At 40.0% G+C, this 26,718-nt stretch overlaps 1 protein-coding gene across 2 annotated transcripts in view; it reads left to right on the plus strand.

Moving 5' to 3' along the window:
* Positions 1–26,718, plus strand: part of SMAP1 (small ArfGAP 1) — a 384,385-nt gene that overhangs the window by 205,077 nt on the left and 152,590 nt on the right. The window contains exons 5-6 of one of the 2 annotated variants that reach the window (XM_030199008.1): positions 6,667–6,744; positions 11,725–11,805. In XM_030199008.1, coding sequence (XP_030054868.1) covers positions 6,667–6,744; positions 11,725–11,805 — 159 coding nt within the window. The remainder of the gene's footprint in view (positions 1–6,666; positions 6,745–11,724; positions 11,806–26,718) is intronic. The other variant, XM_030199009.1, reaches the window with a different exon arrangement.

Consider the following 26,718-nt stretch of genomic DNA (forward strand, 5'->3'; position numbering starts at 1 on the left):
TACTCTTAAGTTTTCATGGAAAAATACCTGCAGAAATAGCCAAAATGTCTTGGCTTAAAACAGACTTTGCTCATATGTATTTTGTTTAAAAGCTGCCCCACTTCTATTTAATAAACAGGTGATGATGAAAACTGTTTTTAAATGATTTTTTGTGTGTGTGTGTGTAAAGCTCATGAAAAAAAGCTTTGTCAAAATAAATTTGATAAGGAGGAATTGTATAAAGAGTTTTCACTTAAATAAACAGCAAGGGTCTTTGTTGTCCTGCCTTGTGATGCAATAGCATCATTTGTTTGGGGGTTTTTTTTTTTGTACTTTTTAATTTGCCTTATGGGCATCATTAATGAAATAGGGCAGCATAAAAGGCATTGTTTTAAAGGCATTGTTAGATGCATTTCAGCTGGAAAAGGAACAGGAAAGACAATGCTGCCACTGAAGTGGTCAGACAAACATTCAGAAATCAGGTGGAAGACGTGCACAAATACTTCTAGCTGAAACCCATTTTTATGTGTAAATTTCAGCAGTTTCATATATGAGAATTTCATAGCTTTAAGTAATTTTGGCTATATAGCACTGAAAATAGTTTTGTACATACTGATGTTAAGGGAAAAACCCTCATATTTATAGATTGCTAATATACTATACTGCTAGAAGAATTAAAACCATTGTAAAACAATCTATATTGCTTTCTGCTACTTTCACTGTACCCCCCAAAGAGTAATGAGTTCATTAGAATGTGAATTAAATGTACTATTACTACTTCAGATCTGTTTCTGCTTTTCTGTCTTAAAAATGAACATTTTCTGTTAAAGGATCATGAGTAAATATTTCTCTAGCCATGCATCTGCATGGCTGAAAACATTAATATTTCAGCAGCTGCATTGGATCAAACTGAAGAACACATGAAAAATCATTGTTTTCCTCATGCTAGTTATATGCTATTGTATGGGTTTAAATCGTAGTTTATGTTTTGCAGTGAATTCTATACTATTTGGTAATGAAAATTAAATTCTTACAAGAAAAGTGGTTCATAATAGCCAAACAGATGGGTCATGAGACCATGCTTGGCACAGAACAGTTGGATTCTTTCAAACCTTTCAGTTCTGATGTATGGTAGTTTGTGTCTCCATTGAGTTTGTTTTTGTTTGTTGAAACCATTGGCCATATTTTTTTTTTCTTCTGAGGCTGATGAAGGTTTAAATTTTGGTCTTTGTCTAAAACCCCTCTAGTTAATTCTTTTGGCATTTAAAAATTTTTCTTTATTTGTTGTTGGGGCTCAGCAGAATAGACATTGTTTAAGTGCCAGCAAACTGCATAGCCAATTTTTTCATCCATTTAGATTGTTTTTGTGAATTTTTTTTAATTTGAAGCCACCTTTATCAGTTTTCCTCACCAAGTCCAAGAAAATCAGTCTGCTGGCTTCAGCATCTGTCTTAAATGCAAACAGTTTGCTGTAATTGTCTGGGACATAGACGTTTGCATTTGGATGTGATAGCAAATATTATCTAGAGCCATTTGGGCCCACAAATCTCGGTTCAGATCTATCCTTGTCAGTTAGTCCAGCTCCTTGAAGCTGGTGTTGAAAGTTTGACCATGTAGTTGCACCAGTTGCTGGTGACCATATCACAATGAAGAGATATTTAATTTTTGTTGGCTCCTCAGTCCTATGAGAAATCTCACTTTGCCCACTTAAGCTGAGTCCACTGAGTCCAAGTGAGCTAAAGAAAGCCTACACAGAACTTCTGAAGGTGTTCAAGTGTCAACATGTCTTTCATGCACATTTTTAAAAGCAAGAAGGTGCAAGAGATTGTACTTGCACACACAATTCTGTGCCAATTTCCAGAATTACATTTTGGAGCCTTCAATAGCTCCCTTATGAGTCTAACCCCAGTGTTGTCTACAGTACTCTTTAACATGGAAATGAAAAAAAGAATTACCAAAGTGTGGAGGAATTGCCTAGTGATTAGAGTAGTGGGCTGAGATCCAGGGAAGCTAAGGCTCAAATCCTGATGGTACTCCTTGTGATCTTGGGCAAGTTACATTAACCTCCATTGTTTCATATACAAACTGGCATAGGTCATCTTATAATGTATTTAAACTTGTTTTTGGAGTCCTGTAAAGCATTTTATTAGGCCCAACTCTGTTTAACATCTATGTGATTCTTGTACTGACCCTTATCCAAACCCTTGGACTCATAGCCTACACGGATGATATTCAGATTGTTGCTGCTTTAGAGAATGGTCATATACAGAACATCAGTGACCCTAATTCGAAACTACTCACTATAGCTGATTGGCTATCCACTTCTAAACTAAAATTGAACCCTGAAAAAAAGTTGAGCCTTATTTATCTTTCGTACTGGCTCTCCCATCCTTCACTATCCTATCTCAGTTGCAAGATCTTCTGTTTGTTTTGAATCAACTCTGAATATCCTTAGTGTTATCTTGGATTTCAACCTTACCTACCACCCCTACGTAGTACAGTGTTGCTACTACAAATTTAAAATGATCTTCTCTGTATGTAATTGTCAACCTAGAGTACCGCTGTAGCCTCCTTTATTGAGCAAATTTTCAAAGCTTGATACACAACTATTTCAAAAGACAGCAATAAAACTCTTAACTTGATCAAAAAATTTTGATAACCCTACTTCTTCACGAAGAATACTGGCTACCTCTTACCCACAGGATCACCTTTAAAACTAAAATTCTTTGTTCAGGTATCTCATTGTATCTCTTGTGACATCTGATCCCTTATATTCCTTCCAGGACCTTGAAATCCTTTTAGTCTAACTCATTAAGCATTCCTTCATTCCATCAAATATGTTTTGCCTCTATATGATCCAAGGCCTTCAGTAGTATTGGACCAGCATTATGGAACACTGACTACAGCTTCAATTAGAAAGATCTTAAATTTTTTTAAATTATTATAGGAAAAATAGAGGGGCCAACCTAGGTAAATAGAAAACCCCCCACCCCATAACTAATTGCTGAAAAGACATTGAGGAAAGGTTCCTGTAGCCTCTTATAACAGCTCAATTCAATTCTGAGTGCTTTCATTGTAGTCTGTTTAGGAAACATTTTTCCCATAAAAATACTCCCTGGCTATACTTTGGACTGTAGAATTTAAAGCCTTACAACCAAGACCAGAGCAGCTCTTATACAGTCATTCAGTGAAAACAAGAGACAGGAGTTTGACTGAATCCAGAGAAGATAGCCAGAATTCCAGTTTTAGTTCCAGAAGGCCATCATTTAGGTAAGAGATGAAAGCTTTCTTTAACCACTGGTGCATTGAAACTTAAGATACCCTTTAGGATTTCTTACATATCACTCATCAAACAATCACAGGGGCCTACTCTGTACTAGAACCTGCTCAATTTGGAAATTTCCTTCAGTCAAACTTGTTTCACTGTAGGAGAGAGGGGGGGGGGGGGGATTTTTTGTTTTGTACTTACCGATTTTCAAAAAGATGGGAGGTTTCTGTTCCATCCCAGGCCTTAGGGCTTTGGAAGAATTTTTCAAATAGGATTGTTTACCAGGGCTCCATAATTTTCCTTCTTAAGGAAGGAGAATGGCTATTTGTATCTCAAGGAGGTATACACCCCCAAATCTAGTACACATTTTGCCTTTTGGCCAGTCTTTGCACCATGGATATTTATTAAGTGACTGGCTGTTTTCACCATGAAATTATAGCTCAGAAAAACATGGACGGGAATATTCAATAACTCATTTCATGTAAGTGTTGTGGTGATGGTGGTGGTAGTAGTGGGGTTATATTTTTCCTTATTTAAAATATTAGTTGATCAAGAGAACAACTTGGAATATAATGAGCAAATCCATAGAGATCATCATGGCTGCTGCAGTCAAAATAATTTGTCATGAACTTCACCAGATCCAGTCTGAACTTGATTTAAGCATTGACCTATCTGCACACTAGCAGCACTGATGATATATTAACTGTGATAGTGTGAATAAATTAGAGTCCACTGACATCAGTTTGGTCCATGTTAGGAATATTGGATCTTACGACTTTCATCATCCATGTATCTTTCATGGCATATATCTATGAGACACAGCTACCATAGGGGGAATATTAGCTTTGATTAGAGTACAAAGACTTAAAACTAATTACTACAAACGTACTCTAAATTTATACCAAGCACAATTTTTATTGTCAATACATATACATATAACAACATTCCCTACCCAGATTTCCAGTGCACACTCATTCAGTCTACCTGCCACACGATCACACACTCATCAAATTTTCACGAGGCAATACTCCTTCCAAATTCACTAGATGATAGATATAAATTATAATGAATGATATCTAATGCAACTTCACACTGTTGTTACCACTATATAAATCATCATAATTCAGAGTCCACTGATAAACTGTTAAGGTGTGATACTGGACTTAACTTTGACGAGATGACTCTAAGAGCCATGTATCTGTCAGGAGGAACCTACATGTCGTGATACAAACTTGATCAACCCCTGAAATAGATTTTTAATCTGTATAGGGCCAATAAAATCTTCCTCAAGTGCATGCAGACTTTTTTGTGATCACCTAGAATTGGAAGGTGCCAGTCTCCTGCTTGGGGAGATGAGTGAGAAAATTAGCAGTGGTTGCCTTCTTTCTTTTTGGGGGGATAGATCTTCTATATACATATCTTCTCCACCTTTTGTAGCCCTTACCTTGGCAAAATCAGAAAGGATCAGGAAACAAACAACCCTTATAATGTCGTTTTGCCTGAGACAGCTGTGGTTTCTATTTATTCAGGATTTTTACCTGAGAAAGTCAATTAACTTGGAAACTTTCCAAGTGTGATCAAGCAGAACCAGAGAGCATTGTTCTAGTCCAACATCTTCACAACCTTGATGTTGAGGAGGCTTGGTTGGTTTCTTTAAAAAGCTGTCTAAATTCTTCTCTTTGGATTGGAAACCTACAAGAGGTCTTATAGGTTTAAAGGGGAATTTCCATCTGTTCTGAGGTTGAGGCCCTAGATACATTCATTATCACACACAAAAAGTGCTTGTCTATTTTATACATCTTTCTGAGTGCACTTAGTATTTATCACCAGCATGTAGAAGGAGACCCCATTTCCACACAGTATATACTTGTCAAATTTATATAGTGGCTTGCTTCAAGTTGAAGCTTTCTACAGTGTCATCATGGTGTTATCAACATGATTACTGACCAGCTGATTAATCCCTGTTTCAGTGGCTAGTTTCATGTGAGCTAAGTACCTGACTGGGAAGATCTCTTCAGTTTGTACAGTCTCTGCGCTTCAAGCAATAGTGACTTATTCTCCTTTATACTAGATGTCCTCCTCATAGTTTACTGATCTGTACTCGTGCCAATGTGTTACTAAAGTATTTTTGGACTTCAGCTTTATCACCCAATCATTGTTCCAGTATTTTCTCCTTGGCTTCATGTCTATAAAAGTGCAGTGGCACTTCATTCCCTGTATCATAAAAGAGCTGTTGCTGTCTACTCTTAGAAAATCTACCCAGTTGTATGTTTCTTTATGTTGTAAGAAAACTGGAAGTACTTACTATTTCAGATTGAATGGCTGATTATATTTTATTCTGTTGTGTCCAGGCAGATCTAATCTTTGAGGGTATAACAAAGCCCACAATATTAGGGGTCATTTAAGGTCTGCCTCTAGGTTTCCAAGGCTGCAATGTGGAGCTGATCCTATTATTGCCTTGATACAACCTCCCAAAACATTAGCTTTGACATGTTTGTTCTCCATAGCCTATTCAAGGGCTAAGACCCATTTTATAATTTTTGGGTTTTGTTCTCTTTAAAAAAAAAAAAAAAAAGGTAAAATATAAATTTTTTCCTAACAAAAATATTTTTTGCCCATTAATAGCATTTGTTGTTATTGTCTTTGTTTATTGGAGACTACCCTTGTCTGGAGAAGTCTATGTGTGTGAATTTGGTGAACTGTTTTTTCTTCGGAGAACTGTAAACTTGCTTACTTTGTTACAGGTGTTTTATGAAGACAGTATTGCATCTGTCACCCAAACCTTCTCTTTCCTTTCTAGAGAAGTTCTTCCCCAGTCAAAGTTGTTATATTGAACTGAGAGGAGCCATGGGGCTTTGAGGCTGAAGCACAGCGAAAACTGTTATTACACTTGAACAATGAAAGTCTTTATGCCTGTATAATAAAGATTTGGAAGGATTTTTTTGGTGCCAGTCATCATCATATGACATGTGCATATTACTGGTGAACAGCTTTCTTTAGAGCAGTGTTTCTCAACCCTCTTTTGAAGGCATATCTTGCCAGTCAGGTTTTCAGGATCACCACAATGAAAATACACGTGATAGATTTGCATGTAATGGGTCTCTGCTAATCACAAATGCATCTCTTGCATATTCATTGTAGTAATCCTGAAAATCTGACTGGCTAGGTATGCCTCCAGGAGATGGATGAGAAGCACAGCTTTTGAGAACATCTGCTTTCTGTTTTTCTATGGAACCAGTAATTCCAGGAGTCAGAATATGTGAATGCTTTTTACTCTGCCTTTTTTTCCTTCTTTGTCTTTAAGATCTGCTGTTTCTGCTAAAGAAAAAAAAGATGTAGGTATCTTTGTGTTCTTTGTAGTCTGCTATTACTGATCTGCTGACTCAGTTCTTTTCTCATCATTCATCTGCTTTGTACAGATATCCTTCTCTGAAGCTGTTCAAGCTTTGCCATCTTCTCCTTCTCTGCAAGCTGCTGCTGAGAGGAACAAATTAGAGGTATCTCATTTTCTAGACTGTTGTTGCTGGGTTTTTTTTTTGTCAGACAGTAGTAAGTTGATACATGATTTATCCATTATGAAACTCCATTTCCTTACACTTTAGCAATCTCATTTTTTATTCCTTTTTTTTTTTGTTTCTTTTCTTGGCTTTTCTTTGTGTGTTTGTTTGGGAGGCCTCTGATATTCCAGCAGGCGTTCTCTACCCCTCTTTCTTTGTCATTCTTCAGACTTATATAAGTGAGCATGAAATTGTAGCATAGAGGTTTGGCTCAGGAGAGTTTCCAGCAAGTTTATCTTTCTGAGATGTGTTGTTTATCTGCTGAGTCCTCTTACTTAACAATTGTACAAATGGTTCCTGTTCCTCATATGTAACTAGGAACTGATGTCTGATTTTTCTTTTCTTTTCTTTTCTTTTTTTTTAAATGGAGGACAGTTGGCCAAGAGTGAGCATGAATCCCAAAGTACCTCCCAGACTCGGGTGTACAGCAGAAGCACTGGTTATCTTCACTGATGCTTTTGTTAAAATCTTTAAAAAAAAAGTAGTTGCTTTAATGTACAGTTGCTTTTATCTTTATTTATAATACAATGTATAAAATAAAAAGGGTTCATTTACTAACAGTTAATGTGCGATAACACCATAAGCATGCCTTTATCTACTGCAAGGGTCTTACAGCAGGTATCATGTTCATAAGTGTTAATAAATATACCCCTAAATGCACTGTAAAGTAGCAAGGTCATTATGCTTTTACAATTCGAATGCTCAGATTGTACCTTGGGCCCATCTCCCTCCAATCTATCTGAATTTCAGGATACGCCAAGAAAGATTTTTATACCCCACTTAGTGAGTATATCTTGAAAACTATATTAAGTCTTCATGTACACTACTAAGGTAATTTAAACAGGAGGAAAAAGCCTCAACAGACTCTTTGCAAATAGTGCAGCTTCAGCAGTAATGGAGTTCTTACTGTCATCATAGGCTGAACAAACCTCCCTTAGTGTGCACACTTAATTTTTTCAAAAGAAGTTTTTCACTTAACATGAAGACTTAATATAGTTTTCAAGATATACTCACTGAGTGGGGGATAAAAATATTTGTTTGCATATCTGAGATAGTTTAAATCCTCTAATAAAAGTCCCAGTATTGGTGTAGTGAATTTCAGGATATTCATAATGAATATACATCAGATGTATTTGCATATATTGAGTCCCTGGGTGTTGTACCTTTTATCTTATGCATTTCTATTAGGAATATCCTGAAAACCAGGCTGGTTAGAGGGGACGAGATCAGGCGCGCTCAGGGTGGTGTGGACCAGAAGACCAGCTTGAGTATCACACTGTCTGGCCTTGCAGTTTAGGACAAATGACCACATTACTTACACCTAATTTTTATTATATGAATTCAGACTTTGTGCCCTGGTTTTGTGTGTCAGCTTCAGTAATTGAAGATATTTTTTCCCATTTTCTGCAGTAGTTGGTTCTGTGTCTGGCTGTTCAAGAAATAAAAAAAAGATAATTTCTCAAGATTACCCTATAAGCCCAGTCAGTAGCCATGCCATATTCCCTTGAGGCGGTGAGAAGCCCTGCTTAACATTTGCAAGTTTTTATTTTCTGTCTCTGCCTTTCACCATTGATAAGACTAACATTTTATATGCAACTCTAAATATAGATAGTGCCATGAATTATCTGGACCTTATAGTAGAAACACATATAAACTGAAAAATTGTTATGAAATGTGGGGGAGCTTAACACATTTTGCTACTTTGTAACAAAACTAATTCAGTATTATCCCTGAACAAATGTATTTACAAAGAATGCATAGGCTGCTATACTGCAGGCCTTGCTAGCTTTTCAGTTCACTAATATCATTTCGCATACACTCTTGTTTATTATAATACCAAATATAATTGATGTATATGGCACCATAATAGCCAGATTATATTGGTATTTGTCATATTGTAACAAAGTTATAAGGCACGACTCTTCAGATGCATTTTTATGTACAGGATCAAAGACCAACGAACTTCAGAGGAGCTTAATATAACAGGATATTGTTACCTGAATGGTTGAACTGCATTGTCATGGTAATAAAATGATATATAAAACAGTTATAATTATTTCTACCTAGGAAAAAAAATTCTAGTAGAATGACAAGAAGCTCTCCCTCTCTTCAGGCAAACAGACAAGGGAAAAATTTAAAACATGGTTGGTGAATGTAAGATCTTTTTCAAATTTGATGTTTCCCCAGAGCACTTATTTTGTGAGTGCACTAGATTTGTGATTTAGTTTAAAAAAAGGCACATAGGGCTAGATTCTATACTTCAGGCCTGAAAAATCTGCGTGGAAAAAAATATACGTAGGCATATTCTGTAAAGTAGGCCTAACCTTTATAGAATAGGCTTAAATTTCTGTGTAGTATGTAGAATAATGCCGAGAGCCTCTCCATGTGACCAGATGTAGTCACGGCCATTTATGCCATGCTTCACTTGGCGTAAATCCTGGCACCTAAATTAGGCGCAGAGTGGGTGTCTTCTATAACACGCATAGATTTTAGAAATGCCCTGCCCAATAGCTACACCCCCTTTTCAACTATGCGACTTACAGAATACACTTAGCGAGTTGTGCGCGTAAATCTTAATGCCAATTAGTGCTGATTAGTTAGTTAACCAATTAAATTATGCTTATTGTTACAGAATACGCTTCGATTTCCACATGGAAACTAAGGTCCTATATATAGAATCCCAGGGATAACGTGTACAGCACTGCGTGATCTAGTAGTACTATAGAAATAAGTAGTAGTAATTCCCATCACTCTACAAAGCGGTAATTGTCCAAATCTACAAATGTGATGTAAACCATTTTTTGCATAGTTTTGAAACAGTTCATGTTTTGGCAAACTATAAATTGTGTTACACAACAAAAACACAAAGAACAACCTAAAAACCTTTAGCACCGGAAGATATCTATAATAGGAAGCAAGTCTGTTCCCCTGGATTAGTTTTTCTCTGTAATTCAGCCTATCGTTTTTAGCATATAGACTGTTAACTGTGTGGGACTAAATCTTATAACACTTTTGGTGCAGATGCTGGAACTCAGTTGTAGCTGCATCTTTAAGGTTCCACGTTGGGAATCACCACCAGTGCCTAGCTACAAGGGGACCTCCCAGTCCAGCCTCAGCCCCCCCCCCCCCCCCACACAAACCTGGTGGCCAGTCAAGTGCCTGGGTTTTGGGCACTACTGGCTGCCTTCCTGCTTCACCTGTCATGCTGTCTACTGTTCTCAATCTAACCGCCTTGGTCAGCTCTCTCTTACTCCCTTTCGGCTTCCTGCAGCGCCACCTTCTTAAATTTTCCGGGCCGCTAGCAGCGTCAGTGAGGTAAGCACATTGCCTTTGCGACCCAGAAGCTTTCCCTCTGCTGCAATTTCTTGTCCTGAATAGGTGGGGCGCTACAACAGAGGGAGAGCTCCCGGGGATGCTGAAGGCAGTGTGCTTATCTTGCTCATGCTGCCTTCGGGCCAGAAAATTGAAGAAGGCAGAGGTGCTGGAAGCCGGAACTAAGGGAGCGAGTAGGAGAGAGCTGACCCTGGCAGTTAGATTGAGACAGCGGAAGCCATGAGGTTAGTCTCGGGTAAATAGCAGCTTTCTGAAATCACCATTAATACATGTATTGCAATCTACACATGTACATGCTGCTATTTACACGTGGAGATCCTTTTAAAATCTCATTAATTATGATTCCATTCAAATTGGCCTTTCCTTCTTTCTTCCAGATCAGACAGACAGACACACACCTACATGCAAAGGAATTTCATGAACCGTGCTCTGCATGCATTCCCCACTTGATTTTGTGGTCTCTCTTTAAATATGAGACCCATAATTTCTAGCCAGCTACTACCTTGTTTCCCTTTTTTTGTTTTTTGGACTAAAATGTTGCGCCTTCCTTTATCCCTACCATACAAATTCACCAAACTATCTATTCTGCCTGACCTGCTGTTGTATTTGAGGTAGAGAATGACATGGGGATGGGGATCCGCAGTAACCGCAGGGATGGGAACAGATCCCATGGGGACGGGGTGGTGATGGGGACAGAGCCCATGAGGATGGGGACAAACTTTGTCCCCATGTCACTTTCTACTTTGAAGCCTGTTAATGAACTGGACTGTTATTTATGTTTGATGCAGATGACAATATATGTATTTTTTGGAAAAACAAGCAAACATGCTAGCCATCTAGCAAAATTTGCATGGGGGATCCTGTACATCCTGCTACCAGCACATCAAAACAAGACATCTTCTATTGCAGGAGAGACTATGGAACACAGAAGAGCTAGACTGAATCCTGAAATTGTTTATGACTTCTTATTCGTCCACAGATTTAAAAATCTCCCCTCTAGGGCATACAGAACGGGTTGTATTTTGTACCCCTGGACAATTTAACAGGGTGGATTAGGGTTTTAGGATTCCTTGGGGTAGTAGAAGTCAGCTATTGTTGAAACTGGAAGGGTAGAGGGTGGTGGTGGTGGGAGGGTTGTTATAGCTGCTAGTTGTTGTTATTGTTTTCTATTTGTAATTTATATACAACAGTTGCACAGCATATTGTTCCTTTTTATACTTTAATAAAAAGATTTAAATGCAAAATCATAAGTGTTTGTTTGAGGCTTCTGCAGATGACAACAGAGCTCACGGGGATGTGACGGGGACAGAACCTGTGGGGACGGGGAAGGGATGGAGACATGCCCTATGGGGACGGGACGAGGATGGAGACCAGACCTGCGGGGATTGGGTGGGGACGGAGACAATTTTGTCCCCGTGTCATTCTTTAATTTGAGTCACATCATGACACACATGAATAGCTTATTCAGTCATAGCATTATTCTTCAGTGTCCTTACTTGCATTCTTGTATATTTATTTCTTTAATTCTGTTCAATTCAACTTTATATACAACATCATTAATAATTGTTATAATATTGCTTTTTGCAGAAGGAAAAAGATAAAAGGAAGGAAGATAAAAAAAGAGACAGAGAACCAGAAAAATCACATAAATCCTTAGCATCTGAAAAGGTAACATTGCATTTTGTTTAAAACAACCTTATAGGCAATTGTATTTCTTTACTCTTTGTGATTGTCACTTAAAGAGCAAGAATTTGAGAGCTAGTTGGAAAGAGCTGAATTTTAACTGAATTGAATCATAATGACATGGTTCATTACATTTATTCCTAGAGTGTTTTGGAATTGGTATAGTGTAGAGTATTGAAATGATTTCTACCGAGTAATGCTTTATTAAGGAAAGTCTGGCTGTGATAATTAAGTACTGTTGGTTTAAAGCAGGCATGAGAAATGCCTTGTTGGTTACTTGTTTGCCATTTGAGTTCATATTTAGTTTGACTGTGCAGTATTTTATAAAAACATCAATTGTTTTTAGACATATAATGAAGAGTTCTTAAGCTAGCATCCAATAAAGTAGTTTGAAAAGTTTAGTTTATGAGAATCCTATGTGTGAATGTTGTTTATTTATTTATAACATTTATATCCCACAATATTCCCGCCCATAGGCAGGCTCAGTGTGGCATATAGTAGTTAATAAGCAAACCTTAACACAATAGCACAAAGTACAGTGGACAGGGTCACAGGAGGGAGAAAGAGATGGCTGATGAGGGGAGAGGAAGAGAGGGTGGGTGATTGGGTATCACAGAGTGAGCTGTGGGCTAAAAGGCTGCGGCTCCTGCAGGACTCGTGGCAAACGCTCTGTCCAAAGTAGTACTTACTGTTTCTGGTAAAAAAATAAAAGGGTAACTTGCTGTAGCACACATCAGTCAGTCAAAAAGTGGCATGTGAATGCAGAAGGCCTTTTCATTTCTACCCCTACTCACAGATAGTCATGGTAGTTTTTGGTATTTGTGTATTTTTATGTGGTGAGGTGAAATAGTGATGACACTGGAAACCACACATGATAACTTGCTGACTCCATTGACTTCTGTGCTAGACAGGAAGGAGTAAACCAAGAGATTCTCCAGAGGTTAATGAAATGAGAACATTTGCTTTATTGAAAATATATTTTTAAAAGACCAAAGACAGAGAACCCAAGGTATGCGGCGTACTTTCTTTCACTCTCAAGTGTTCTGAACATTTTGAGGATATAATTGTAGAAATTAAGTGATTATCTATCTTCTGATTTGAAAGATTTGCCATTGTTAACATATAAAACCAGTTTCATATATTGGTTGCTATCATTAGTGGTTTAATTCTGTCATTTGGAAACATCTAAATATATATAGGATAAAAATAATCCAGTAATTCAGATAAAAGTACTAAATATTAGTGGTATTAGATCAGTGATTCTCAACATTTTTTTCCAAAGCAGTGGCAGTGGAGGAGTGGCCTAGTGGTTAGGGTGGTGGACTTTGGTCCTGGGGAACTGAGGAACTGAGTTTGATTCCTGGCACAGGCAGCTCCTTGTGACTCTGGGCAAGTCACTTAACCCTCCATTGCCCACCGCATTGAGCCTGCCATGAATGGGAAAGCGCTGGGTACAAATGTAACTAAAATAAATAAATAGCTATATGGAGCCACGTGGGCTTTTGCCCCCCCCCCCCCCCCAAAAAAAAAAAAAAAAATTTCCTCTGGGCCCCTGGTTTTGCTGGCAGGGGTCCCGAACCCCTACCAGCTGAAGCATTGTCCAGCGCCGGTCTCTGGTGCCACCATGTTGCCTGCCCTGCTCTTTGTTCCCCTCACGTCCTGCACACTCCTTTTTGTGAAATTGAGAGTTTCACTAAAAGGAGTGTGCCGGACGTGAGGGGAAGGCAGAGCGTGGCAGGCAACATGGCGGCACCGGAGACCAGCACTGGACAACACTTCAGCTGGTGGAGGTTGGGGACCCCCGCCAGCAAAACCAGGGGCCCAGAGGAAATTTTGGGGGGGCCAAGGCCCCCTTGGCTCCATGTAGCTATGCCACTGCTTTGAATGAGGGGACATTGGATGATGGTGAATGTGATAGACTCAGAAGTAACCTGAGAAAATATTTCTTCATGGAAAGGGTGGTGAATTTTTGGAAGAGTCTTCCAGTGGAAGTGATGGAGACAAAAACAGTATCTGAATTCAAGAGAGTTTGGGACAAGTACATAGGATCTCTAAGGTAGTGATAGGGAGAGTAGATGGCATGGATGGGCAGACTATATAGGCCATATGGTCTTCATCACATTGAGCCTGCAAATAGGTGGGAAAATGTGGGATACAAATGTAACAAATATATTTTTCTCTGTTTCTGTGTTAAAAAATGACAAATTCTAATCAATAAATAGAAAAAACAATTAATGAGATCCTTCAGTGCTGTACCGTCTTGGAGGGAAATACACCCAGGCCACCAACTATGGGCTTCCTCTCAGACTCTGCCTCCTTGGTGCAGGAGGTCTCTGGATGTCCTCTCTCTTGGATAGGAAATCAGCAAATGGATAAAATGTCTGAGACCTTCTTGGAAGTGGAGGTTCAAAGGGACCTACATCACTGACTACCCTTGGGCGGGTGAAGTGGAGTGGAGGTGATGGGATAGCTGATAGAGACACCAACGGACCAGATCAAGTTCACTGGTGCTTTCCTCACAACCTGTCTCCTACCTCTTCAACTGGAATGATTTCCAAAAGTTGTGAAAAAACATACCACCAGCATCACTTTCTGGTGGGAGAAGACAGGTTGTGAGGAAAGGTATTCAGTTCTTGGCCCCACCTTTCATTTCACTTTCTGGTGGGAGGGTCAAAGTTGACTTCTCCGCAATGGTTGGCTAAACTGGCAGCTATTCTTTGTTTCTCTCCTCGATGCAAAAGGGAATCAGGCAGGCTGCTGGTCTATCTGCACAGAGTGGAGCTCGTTCTACACCATGCAGGAGCAATCCACCCAGCACTGCCGCCACCCTCCACTTGGCCTGCTTTTCTGGTATGAACTCCAGCATAAATCTTCTCCCTATTTTGTAGCCAGTCAGTATTTCTGCAGCAGCACTCCCCGACCAAATCAAGACTGTTCCAAGTTTGATAGAAGCACACAGAACCAGGCTCTCTGTGGTTTCTGCAGGCACACTCCTGTTGCTGGGGTCGCTAGAGTCACGGCAGGAGAGTTGGATGCCTTAGTCCAATCATTGGCACTGCTGCTGCAGGAGTCTCCTTGTCAATGCCAGCTCCAGCAGCACTCTCACTGCACAGAGTACTGGCAGGCGTTGGAATCAGTGGTGATTCAGCCTGAGTGCTACAGTAGGATGATTTTCAGCTCTCTGTCAGTTCACTGTTCAGCGGCCCTACTGCTGCCCAAAGAAAAAAAGGTATGCTGTGTGTTGCAACACACAGGATGAGAACTGCTGTATTAGATTAATAACTAAGAGCTAGATGAGCTAGATAATTAACATGCACTACCATATTGGCACACTTTAAATCTCATTTTGTGTAGAATTTCCATATGGAAATTCAGAATGGTCAGAATGGTCACATGTCCCCTGGTATTTTACAATATTTAAGGATGCCAGCAAATGTATATGTATTTGCCAGCATGTACAGCTGTAACAATGATTTTATACTCAACCAATAAAGGTTCCCCCCCCCTCCTTTAGAAAGCAAAGGGGGGGGGGGGGGTTAAAGTCAATAACCATTTCAGTCCCTTATTTTAATCTGTTGTCAAACATTCACTTTTATGAAACATGCACTTGATTCAGACGATTATGCAAAAACTGACAGGGAAATGATTTTTTTTATTTATGTGTAAAATATGAAATATAATTTATACTATATCTCACTCAAACCGTACCCATGGCTCTTCTTCTTGAAATCCTTGCATCTCCTTCATGCACATGTATGAAGAGCAGTTTTCAGAAATCAATATTCTAGGTGGAAGTTCATAGACCTCGCAGCCTGGGAATAAAGCAGTACTTACTCTCTACTCTGATGCTACCAGTGCTAAAACCAGTAACAAAAAACTAAGAAAAAAAACCCTCCACCATGTATACCTATGAAATGAAGTGGCAAAGGTTTGCCAGATGGTGCTTTGTGAATGGTCATAACACAGTTACGTGTCTGTTATAACAACATTTCGGTATTTATAGCTTTGTATTGTTTTGGAGTCTGTTCTCTGTAAGGGTATATCTCTAGTGAATAGTCTTCCAGCTTCTCAGTGTTCCATCATTTTATGTTTAATCAAAAGACTTCTCCATTTCAGATTGCCAATCCAAAAGCCATCTGTATCAGGGGACCTTAATGTTCTAACTTCTTTTATGAACTTAGTGTTTGCACTACTAGACCCTGTTTTACTGAAACACTTCACGTGGAAAGTGCTGTTTATAGTACTTACCTCAGCTAGATGACTGAGTGAGCTCCAAGCACTAATAACCTATGAACTATACATACAATTTCATTATAACAAAGTAGTTCTTTGATCTGATCCCAGCTTTTTACCCAAGGTAGTAACACCTTTTTTATATCTGTGAGGAAATAGTACTCTCAGAATTCTGTCCAAAGCGGCCTCATAATCTATATGAGAGAGCTGTCTGTAGTCTGGACTGTAAACAGGCCCTCACATGCTGCCTCAAAAGCACCAAATTAATCAGGAAGTTTATGTAGCTTTTTGTCTCCTTTGACAACAACAGAACTGGGATACTGCTTGCCAGAAGAATTGTGGCAGATTGTCATCCTCCATCCAATTCTGTTGCAAATAAACAGGCACAGTATACTCTTCTGTAAGTTAAGTTGCTTGGAAGCCCAGACCAGATGTATTCCATGTATTTACAAAGGTGGAACGAAGAGAAAACAATAGCCAGCATGGTTAAAAAGTGAAGTGAAAGAGGCTATTACAGCCAAAAGAATGTCCTTCTCAAAGAATGGAAAAAGGACCCAAATGAAGAAAATAAGAAGCAACATATGCACTGGCAAGTCAGATACAAAGCATTAATAAAGAAGGCTAAAAGAGAATATGAAGAGAAACTTGCTGCAGAGGCTAAAACTCACAACTTTTTCAGGTACATCAGAAGCAGAAAACCTGCGAGGGAATCTGTGGAACCGTTAAATCACGAAGGAGCAAAAGGGACACTCAAGAAGGACAAGGCCATAGCAGAGAAACTGAATGAATTCTTTGCGTCAGTCTTTACGGAAGAAGATGTACGAGATCAACCTGTACCGGAAATGGTTTTCAAGGGTGGTGATGTGGAGGAACTCAAAGAAATCTCAGTGAACCTGGAAGGCGTACTGAGCGAAATCGACAAATTAAAGAGTAGTAAATCACCTGGACCTGATGTCATACACCCAAGGGTATGCAAAGAACTCAAGCATGAAATTGCTGATCTGCTGTTAGTAATATGTAACATGTCGTTAAAATTGTCCATAGTACCTGAAGATTGGAGGGTAGCCAATGTAACACTGATTTTTAAAAAGGGTTCCAGGTGTGATCTGAGAAATTATAGACCGATAAGCCTGATGTTGGTACCGGGTAAAATAATGGAAATTATTATAAAGAATAAAGAACAAATAAATCAACATGGTTTAATGGGACAGAGTCAGCATGAGTTCAGCCATGGGAAGTCTTGCCTCACTAATTTGCTTTATATCTTTGAAGGCGTGAATAAACGTGGATAAAGGTGAGCTGGTTGATGTAGTGTATCTAGATTTTCAGAAAGTTTTTCACAAAATTCCTCACTAGAGACTCCTAAGAGTCATGAGATAGGAGGCAGTGTTCTGGTGAGGATTAGGAATTGGTTATTGGACAGAAAACAGAGGGTAAGGATAATGGTTATTTCTCTCAATGGAGGAGAGTGAATAGTGGCGTGCCGCAGGGATTAGTACTGGGACTGGAGCTATTTAACATATTTATAAATGATCTGGAAATCGGGTGAGGTGATTAAATTTGTAAATGACACAAAACTATTTAAAGTACTACTACTACTTCTTATCATGTCTATAGCTCTATTAGACCTCACCTTTAGTATTGCATTCAGTTCTGGTCGCTGTATCTCGAAAAAGATATAGTGGAAATAGAAAAGGTTCAAAGAAGAGCGGCCAAATTGATAAATGGGATGGTACTCCTCTCATATGAGGAAAGGCTAAAGAGGTTAGGGCTGTTCAGCTTGGAAAAGAGAATGATGAGGAGAGAGATGATTGAGGTCTACAAAGTTCTGAGTGGTGTAGAACGAGTAGAAGTGAATCAATTTTTTACTGATTCCAAAAGTACAAAGACTAGGGGATACTCAAGGAAGTTACATGGAGATACTTTGAAAATGCATAGGAGGAAATATTTTTTCACTCAATGAATAGTTAAGACCTGGAACTCTTTGCCGGAGGGTGTAGTAACATTGGTTAGTGTATCTGGGTTTAACAAAGGTTTGGACATGTTCCTGCAGGAAAAGCCCATAGTCTGTTATTGAGATAGACATGGGAAGTTACTGCTTGCCCTGGAATTGGTAACATTTAATGTTGCCAGTGTTTGGGTTTCTGCCAGGTACTTGTGACCTGGTTTGGCCACTGTTAGAAACAGATGGAACATTGGTCTTACCCAGTATGGCTATTCCTATGTTCTTATATTGTTCTCTCTAAATTTAGAGCCTCTGCAGCTATATGGCTTTTCTAATGTCTGCCTCTCTCAATACAATTTATAAGGCTGCAGCATAGTTTTTTCTTTTTACTATTAACTTCCCACTACTGCTTAATCTAAGCCATAATAAAGGACAGTGCCTTTGGTGAAGCTGTAATGACCAATCTGTCTGTGTGATATAGGAGCTCTCGCATTTTTTTGGTACAGGCTGCTTCTAATATATGGGACTATACTAAGAGGTATGATCAACACTAAGCTGGACCACAGTTAAATAAGACTGTGGAGCATTTCTTTTTGACTGCACAAGGTTAAGGCATCTGGCAGCTTCTGGAATATCACGTTTTGTTGTGATCCTTCAGTTAAGAGCATTGTTTAACTAATGTACAGTTTTTGAATTGGTTTAAAATATGTGCCCATAATGCAGGCTAGAATACCAGAACATGTCATTAATATATATTGAATCACAACTGGATGTAGTTACTCCTACTAGGCTGCCTTGCTTTATCCTTCTTAATTTATTTTAAGCTTCTTTGTATAGAATACACACTTTTTTGTTATGGGGGACCTAATATCCAATGCTTCTTTATTTTCTATTGATCCTTTGCAGTTATTTTCTTTCCTCTCTTGCATTTTGCTGCAAACTATTGGTGAGACCGTGGCCCCAGTGGCCCACTCTGTTGCTCTGCTTATGCTTGTTGCTCTTTGGGCTGCTTATTCCTATTGTGATATAATCTCCTTTGGCTTGTGCAGTATTTTTTATTGAAGGTGGATAAAGCTTGGAAGCTGATCTTCCTTTCATAGTGTGGCTTAGGAGATGAGGCTTACCAATGGTAGAAAACCATTCTTCTTGAAAAGTCTTCCATAGGTGTTGTAGTTCTACTCCTTGTACAGGATTTACTGAGCCTCTACTGTACATAGGTAAACTTGTTCCAGTTTCAGGTGAGACTTTGACTATGACTTTCTGCTCCTCCAGCCCCCTCTTTTTCTCTTAATTAGAGAGTACTTATCAATACACACCATGTGGATCCTGAAGCCACTGAAGAGCCTCTCTCATTGACCTGATGGTAAACTCTTAATGCGTCTTCTAATGTTCTTCAAAGAGAAAGTCTATAACTAAATGTTCTGCTCAGCTCATTCAAGATTCACCATAGAGATATTTTCTTTAAAACTCACAGAGAATAAGTGATGTTTTACTAGAATGTCCGTAAGTACTCATCCTCTTTATAATGTTACTATCTCGGCACCCTACTTTGTTTCAGGTTATATATTTAAATGCATCTAAGTTCATGATTTTTTTTCACATCTTTTCCCTTCAATTGTCAGTGTATGTATTACTTTAAAAAACACATTATGGTTTTGTAATGACACTAAATGCTTCCTGAAGCAAGGATTTCTGCAAAAAAATATTAATATATGCTAATTAATATAACAGAAAATTGTGAAGAAAATTGTAATTCATTCATGAGGTGGCATGTTATTAGTTCATAAGGTAGACAGCCATTTTCCTCAGGTAAGACAAATATGTTTTATATTCAGATTAAAGTTCTAGATAAGTTGGGCTTCTCTTGCTCTTTAAATTCAACTTTTGTGCAAATACATTTTAGCTGGCAGGAATGTCACTTCCTGTTGAAACAGAGTTAGAAGCTGCACACATCCTATTTGGCTCCTGAATACAGTAGTTCCAATGACAGGCTAACAAATGCTGTCCTCTAAGTGGATTAAAATCTCTGTTGCCAGATATCCTGTTTCAACACTCAGCAATCGCTAGTAAATTTGATGTTAGCAGCACAAGTTCTCCAGTGACCTTCAGATGGACAGATATGTCAAAATCATCCCCAAACCCACCAAAAACCTACTGTACCCAACTGTACACCACTACAGTAGCCCTTAGGTCTGCAGTTGTCACCTATATGTGGGTACAGTAGGTTTTTGAGGGGGGTTTGGGAGTGCTCCCATTTTCCACCACAAGTGTAATAGTGGTTCCCAAACCTGGTCCTGGGGGCATCCTAGCCAATCAGGTTTTCAGGATACCCACAATGAATATTCATGAGAGATATTTCCGTGCACTGCCTCCACAGCATGCAGATTTCTCTTGGTTATTTCTTAGCATTGTTTATTATTTTAAATGTATATTATTCTGTAAGATATGTTATCCATTATTTTGAGTCATATTTTTTATTCTTGGTGTTTTTGTGTTACGGCATTTTGTTTTGTAGCTTTTTTTGTTGTTGGGTTTTTGGGGTTTTTTTCGCTATAATTTGAGATGCCTTTGTGTGTTTATAAAATTTCTGACTTGTCCAAGGTTTGATTTGATGTAGTATGTACTCTGCATATTGTTTTGGATAGGTAGCCCCCCCCCCCCAAAAGAGAGTTGAAATTTTTAAAAATTAAATCAGATCTACCTCTGAGTGAATATGGACTAATCAGCTGGCATGTAACAGTAGTGAAATCGGACGGCTTTCCATCAAAGTTTGCATAAAATATTTAGTTGACTAAAAAAGTCTGCAGTGCTTTGCTTGGCTTGGCTTTTGCTACTTGCTGCTGTCTCTTACTACATTCCATCAGTGACTAATCTGAAGAAATTCCTAATTGGTGTGAGTGCACTCTCAGGCACACCAAGAAAGTTTCTAATATAGAATAGAGCCTCTTTATCACTATGGTGTTAATCAGATGATTTAGTTTGACTGTCATAGTGTAGCGTGTACTAATAGACCTTCTAAATAATACACTTTTAATAGTTCTACAGTGATGAATAATTTGACAGGGTAAACAGAATATTTGTACAGAACTCTATAATTAAGATTTTGCTTACTGGTGCTATATGAAGGACAGAAGAAGCTTGAACATTAAGCTTTATCTGCTGAATCCTACTTCATCATAAAAGATTTTTCATATCTTTATGAAAAATACATATCGGGAATAATTGCTGGAAATTAAAATGTCTGTTGTGCAAACTAGTAATCTAGAAGTTCTGAAGAATGTGTTCGTGTTACAGAAATAGCCAGAATGATCTTTTATCTTTTTTGGTATCTAGAAACGGTTCACATTGGAACATGTTTCTTGAAAGTGACTACCACAATTTGTTTTTATTATTAATGTTCAAAGTTAAGACACAGTAAACTAGCAACTGCATTCCGTAGTATATGGCATTGCCTTCTTTTCATAACTTGGACATCTTTGTGTTCAAAGCACAGGGGATCCATCACACTGTCTTGCCATGTTTAGATCAAGTAATATCTGACATTCACAATCTGCTGAGGGAATTTTCTCAAATGTGGGATACTCAAGACTAGAGGAGGTACAAGTCTTTTAACAGAGAATTTGGAAAATCAGTTTTGAGCCTTCCTATTTTAAACTTCTGGAAATCTTATTAGTGCCAATTAGTAAAAAAATGCCTGAATATAATTGTTTGGAAACAATAGCTAATAATGAATGTAATTTTGTAGGTATGTACATAACTTATACCAGTTTTAAAAGGGGAAGGTATGCACATACTTGCCTTTGTAAAATCTCCCCACAGAAAGTACATGTATGTAGTAGAAGGTGACCAAATTTTGGTTTCGGCACCAAAACTAGCCTGAAATTTGAGTATGCCTTGTTTTAGTTAAGGCTGAAAATGCAGGTGCATTTTGGCTGAAACCAAAACTCTCCCTCTGAACAAAGCAGGCCCCATTCTGCCTCCCCCCACCTCCCCGCGAACAAAATGGGCCCTACTTTGCCTCTCCCCCCGAACAAAAGTGGGCCCTACTGTACCTCTGCCCCTGAACAAAAGTGAGCCCTACTTCTACCTTCTCCCTGAACAAAAGTGGGCCCTACTCTGGGCCACTAGACCATCAAGATTTGTAAGGTAGGCCCTGGGGGCCTACATGCGGCAAGACGATTTTGTTCAGGGGATCAAGAGTGGGCCTCACTTTTTTGGGGTGTGGTGTTTTGTACTGTTTTTGGCTTTGGCTGAAACTGAAAACTGTTTTAGTCACTCTCTAGTACATAGTTAAATTTGTGCTGAGGCATTCACAAATTCCCTGGTTTATTTTACACCCTAATTTGTGTACTTTATAAAATACATATGTAAGTGCAAACTTTGTTCCTTGCAACTCCTCTGTCTAGATCGGACAGACATTACATTGGATTTCGATTTAACTCATGCCTTTTTCAGCAGCGGCTGAAGGCATATTACAACAAATACAGCGAAGGAAACAAGAAGGATGATGACCCAAAAAAACCTCTAATGGACTCAGAGTTCACATCAAAGGTTTATTACTAAAAACTGGACTCGACACAAATCATGTTTCGGCCACTCAGGCCTGTCTCAGGAGTCCCCGTAATATGTATTTATGGTGATTTCTGGAAAAACTACTGTTCCTCAGAATTGAGTATCAGCATAGAGCAAAAATACAGTTTTCATCTCGATCTAAAAGCAACGTCGCCAAACTCTGACGAACACCATTAATGAATAGCTCTGGTAATACCATCCTTAGGGAATGACATGTCATAAGCAAATGTGTTCCATGTTATCCTTAGATCCAAATTCACCATGGCTTAAATAATAGATAGAACTAACTTCACAACCAAGTATTATAAAATAGAGTGCTTATTTATGTACAATAGCAGTAAAGATAGTAGGCAAAGAAGGAAAGAATAAAGACATGGGAAATCTTATCATAGAAAAAGCTCAGAGTAAATGCTTTGCCGACTAGTACCGGCTATTTATCCACAATTATTCCAGCCTTACGGTGCCTCTCGCTGCCCTCTCTCGCAATGGAGCGGACACCCGCAATTGGTCATCTGAAACTCAGCTGGCCTTCTCCAAGCTTAAGGAGGCCTTCTTGTCAGCCTCTGTACTGCAACGACCTGATATATCATGCTCCTTTTTTGTTGAAGTGGATGCCTCCTCCATGGGGCTGGAACTGTCCTCTCTCAGGCCTCCTCACAGCAGGAAACTTTTGCCTTGTTCCTTCATTTCTAGGAAGTTCATCCTGGCTGAGCAGAACTATACCATTGGAGATTGCAAACTTCTAGCCTTCAAGGAAGCCCTGGAGCAGTGGAGACATCTTTTGGAAGGGGCTGTACACCTGTTCACCATCACCATGACCATAAGAACTTAGTATATTTACAAGAGGCCAAAAGACTGAACCCCTGTCATGCCAGGTGGTCACTCTTCTTCTCTTACTTTGATTTTCATTTGACCTATTGTCCAGCAGAGAAGAATACCTGGGCTGATGCTCTCTCCCCAGATTACAGTGCCCCATGGGAAGGCGCTGGTTCCCAAATGGCTAAGAAGGAAGATCTTGCAGTGGGCCCATGACTCTAAATTGTCAGGGCACCCAAGAATAAAGAAGACACTCTGGCTGGTGGAACTCCATTATTGGTGTCCTCAAGTGGCTCAGGAAGTGCAAGAATATGTCAACTTGTGTCAATTGCACCAGGAATAAGTCAGTGCATGCTTGCACATGGGGCTTGCTCCAGCTTCTTGATTCCTGAGCGACCCTGGCTAGATCTTGCCATGGATTGTGTCACTGATCTTCCACCCTCCCAAGGGTATACCACTGTCTGGATGGTGGTAGACCGCTTCTCTAAGATGGAACACTTTGTTCCCCTGAACTCCCTTCTGTTGGCGGCCTCCATGACCCAGCTCTTTATCAAGGAGATATTTCATCTCCATGGACTGCTGGAACGCATTGTCAGCGATTGTGGAGTCCAGTTCACGTCTCACTTCTGGCAGAAACTATGAGAACTTCAGTGATCAGTTGGACTTCTCTTCAGCCTATCACCTTAAGTCTAACAGCCAGACGGAGGGGGTTACCCAGACACTAAAGAGGTGCCTCTACTCCCCTAGGTTGAGTTTTCATGTAATAACCATGTCAGTACTACAGCCAAGTCTTCTCATTTCTATGTAGTTTATGGGCATCATCTCCGATTGCTGTACTGGTCCATCTTTCCTCCTCCACTCCCGCAGTCCAGCGGTCAGTCAGAGACATCTGGGATGTTTGGCACCATACTCAAAGATTACTTATGGAGATGTCAGCCAGCTACAAGAAGCAGGCTGATCGCAAGCAGAGACCCACCCCCACATTCCACCCTGGGGAGAAGGTGTAGCTGAGGACTAGACACCTTTGGCTTAAGATACCCTTTCAGAAGTTCACACCCAGGCTTGTCAGTCCTTTTGCAGTGCAACACCAGCTGGATCCAGTTACATATTGGTTGTGTCTTCCCCCACCCCACCCCCGCACTATGCATATCCACAACATATTCCATGTCTCACTGCTAAAACCCATGTGTTATTGGAGCAGCAGCTACAGACCATCCATTACCTATACCAGCGGTTACTGCTGATCCAGAGTTCAAGGTGCAGGACATATTGAAAGCTAAAATCATCAGGGAGAGACTACACTATCTTCTGGCCTGGAAGGGTTATGAATCACATTAACCAAAGGCATCGACAGCTACTGTTGGGACTGCCTGGCAGAGTCCAAGAGCTGGAGAAGGTAGGACCTGACAGTACTTGTGGTTATGCCCAGGTCCTGGGTTCCATGGCAGCAACCTTGGAGGTGGTTCCTTGGGCACAGGTGCACATATGCCCATTACAACAGTCCCTCTTAAGTCAATGGTTTCCAGTATCCCAGGATTATCATGTGCATTTCACATGGATGCTATCTGCGAGACGCAGTATGACATGGTAGCTGGATCCACGGCATCTATAGCAGGGTGTGCTATTAGCATCATCTTCTTGGGTGGTGGTGGTGGTGACCAATGCCAGCCTCTCCAGATGGGAAGCTCACTGCCTCTACCTCAGTAGGCAAGGAATCTGGTCAATGGACGAGGCTCGGTGGCCCATCAACCTCCTGGAATTGCACGCAATTCAGCTGGCCCTGAAGGCTTTTCAGGTTGTGGGTTCCCTCGGACAACATGACAGCTGTGGCATATATCAACAAACAGGGCAATCTACAGTCAGGCCTTGGCAATAGAGGCTCGTCTTCTGCTTGTTTGGGCGGAGTAGTACGTACAGCAGTTGTCAGTGGTGCAGATTGCGAGAGCTCTCAATGTGCAGGCAGACTATCTTAGTCAGATCTTATTGGATCAATAGAGTGGGAGTTGTCGACAGTTGCCTTCCTTAGTGTCACCAAAAAGTGGGGCAAGCCACAGATAGACTTATAGCGACACTGGGCAATGTCAAAGTTTCCAGCTTTTTCAGCACAAGGAGGGGAACTCGGCTGGGGAAAGTATCGATACCCTTCTCCAGCAGTGGCCAAGGTCTGGTCATCTTCATTTCTTTCCTCCTTGGCTGATGATCGGCAGGGTACTTCATTGAATCTGGCATCATCCGGGGAGATTGTTCTGATTGGCCCTGATTGGCCCCGGCATCCATGGTATGTGGACCTGGTGCAGCTTCTCGTGGATGAGCCATTCTGGCTTCCATTTGATGGCGCCTTGCTCCATTAGGGTCCTGTTCTGGTGGAGGATCCCTGCCACTTTGGTCTTACTGCCTGACTATTGAGCAGTCAAAGTTGAGGAGGAAAGGTTATTTGAATGGGGTCATTGCTATCTTGTTACAGGCAAAGAAGCGATCCACCTCTGAGGCGTATGCTTGAGTCTGGTGAGTGTTCGTGGGATGGTGCTTGGACAGTGCGATTTCTCCCTTTAAGGTGACCTTACTTCAAATGTTGGCGTTTCTTCAGGACAGTCTGGGAAAGGGTCTGGCCTATAATATGCTCAAGGTGCAGCTCAGGAGGATGCCTCTTTTGGCCATTCAGTGCTGGTTGCGGAGGTTTCATCTTCCCACCTGATGTGAAAACTGCTTTACGACATCACACAAGTATCTGGATTCATCTGCTGCTGACTCAAAGGAAGGTAAAGTTATGCTCTTACCTGATAACTTTCTTTCCTTTAGTCGCAGCAGATGAATCCAGAGTCCCACCCTTTTATGGTCTATTTTTTTTCAGTGCTGCTTGTATTCTGCTTTTCTGTTTCAGTTTTGGTGCTCTGGTTTTAGGTTTCTTGTATGGTCTTGTTATTATGAGAGGAATGATATTTGGCTGTATCTTTGGTTTTTCTGCTTTGCTAACTGATATACTGAAGCGCCAGGAGCAATACCGTCTTGTAAGACAGAGTTCAGTACAGTTCATCTGCTGCAACTAAAGGAAAGAAAGTTATCAGGTAAGAACATAAGTTTACCATCTTCACCTGGCTAGGCAACGCGCTGCAAAACATAGCACAATATGGCAGGCTAGCAAGCAGCAGGGTAACAGAGGTGAGGGACAAATAAAAGACATTTAAATTATTGAACGATATATTTAGGAGCAAAATAGTTTCTTCCAAAAGTGGAAAGGCTATTGAACTAGAGAACATGAAATGAAGTTGCAAGGGGGGAAATTTAAAAGCAACATCAGGAAATACTTTTTTCATGGTGGATGGCTGGAATAC

The sequence above is a fragment of the Microcaecilia unicolor genome, chromosome 3, assembly GCF_901765095.1.
Source record: "Microcaecilia unicolor chromosome 3, aMicUni1.1, whole genome shotgun sequence".
NCBI lineage: Eukaryota > Metazoa > Chordata > Amphibia > Gymnophiona > Siphonopidae > Microcaecilia > Microcaecilia unicolor.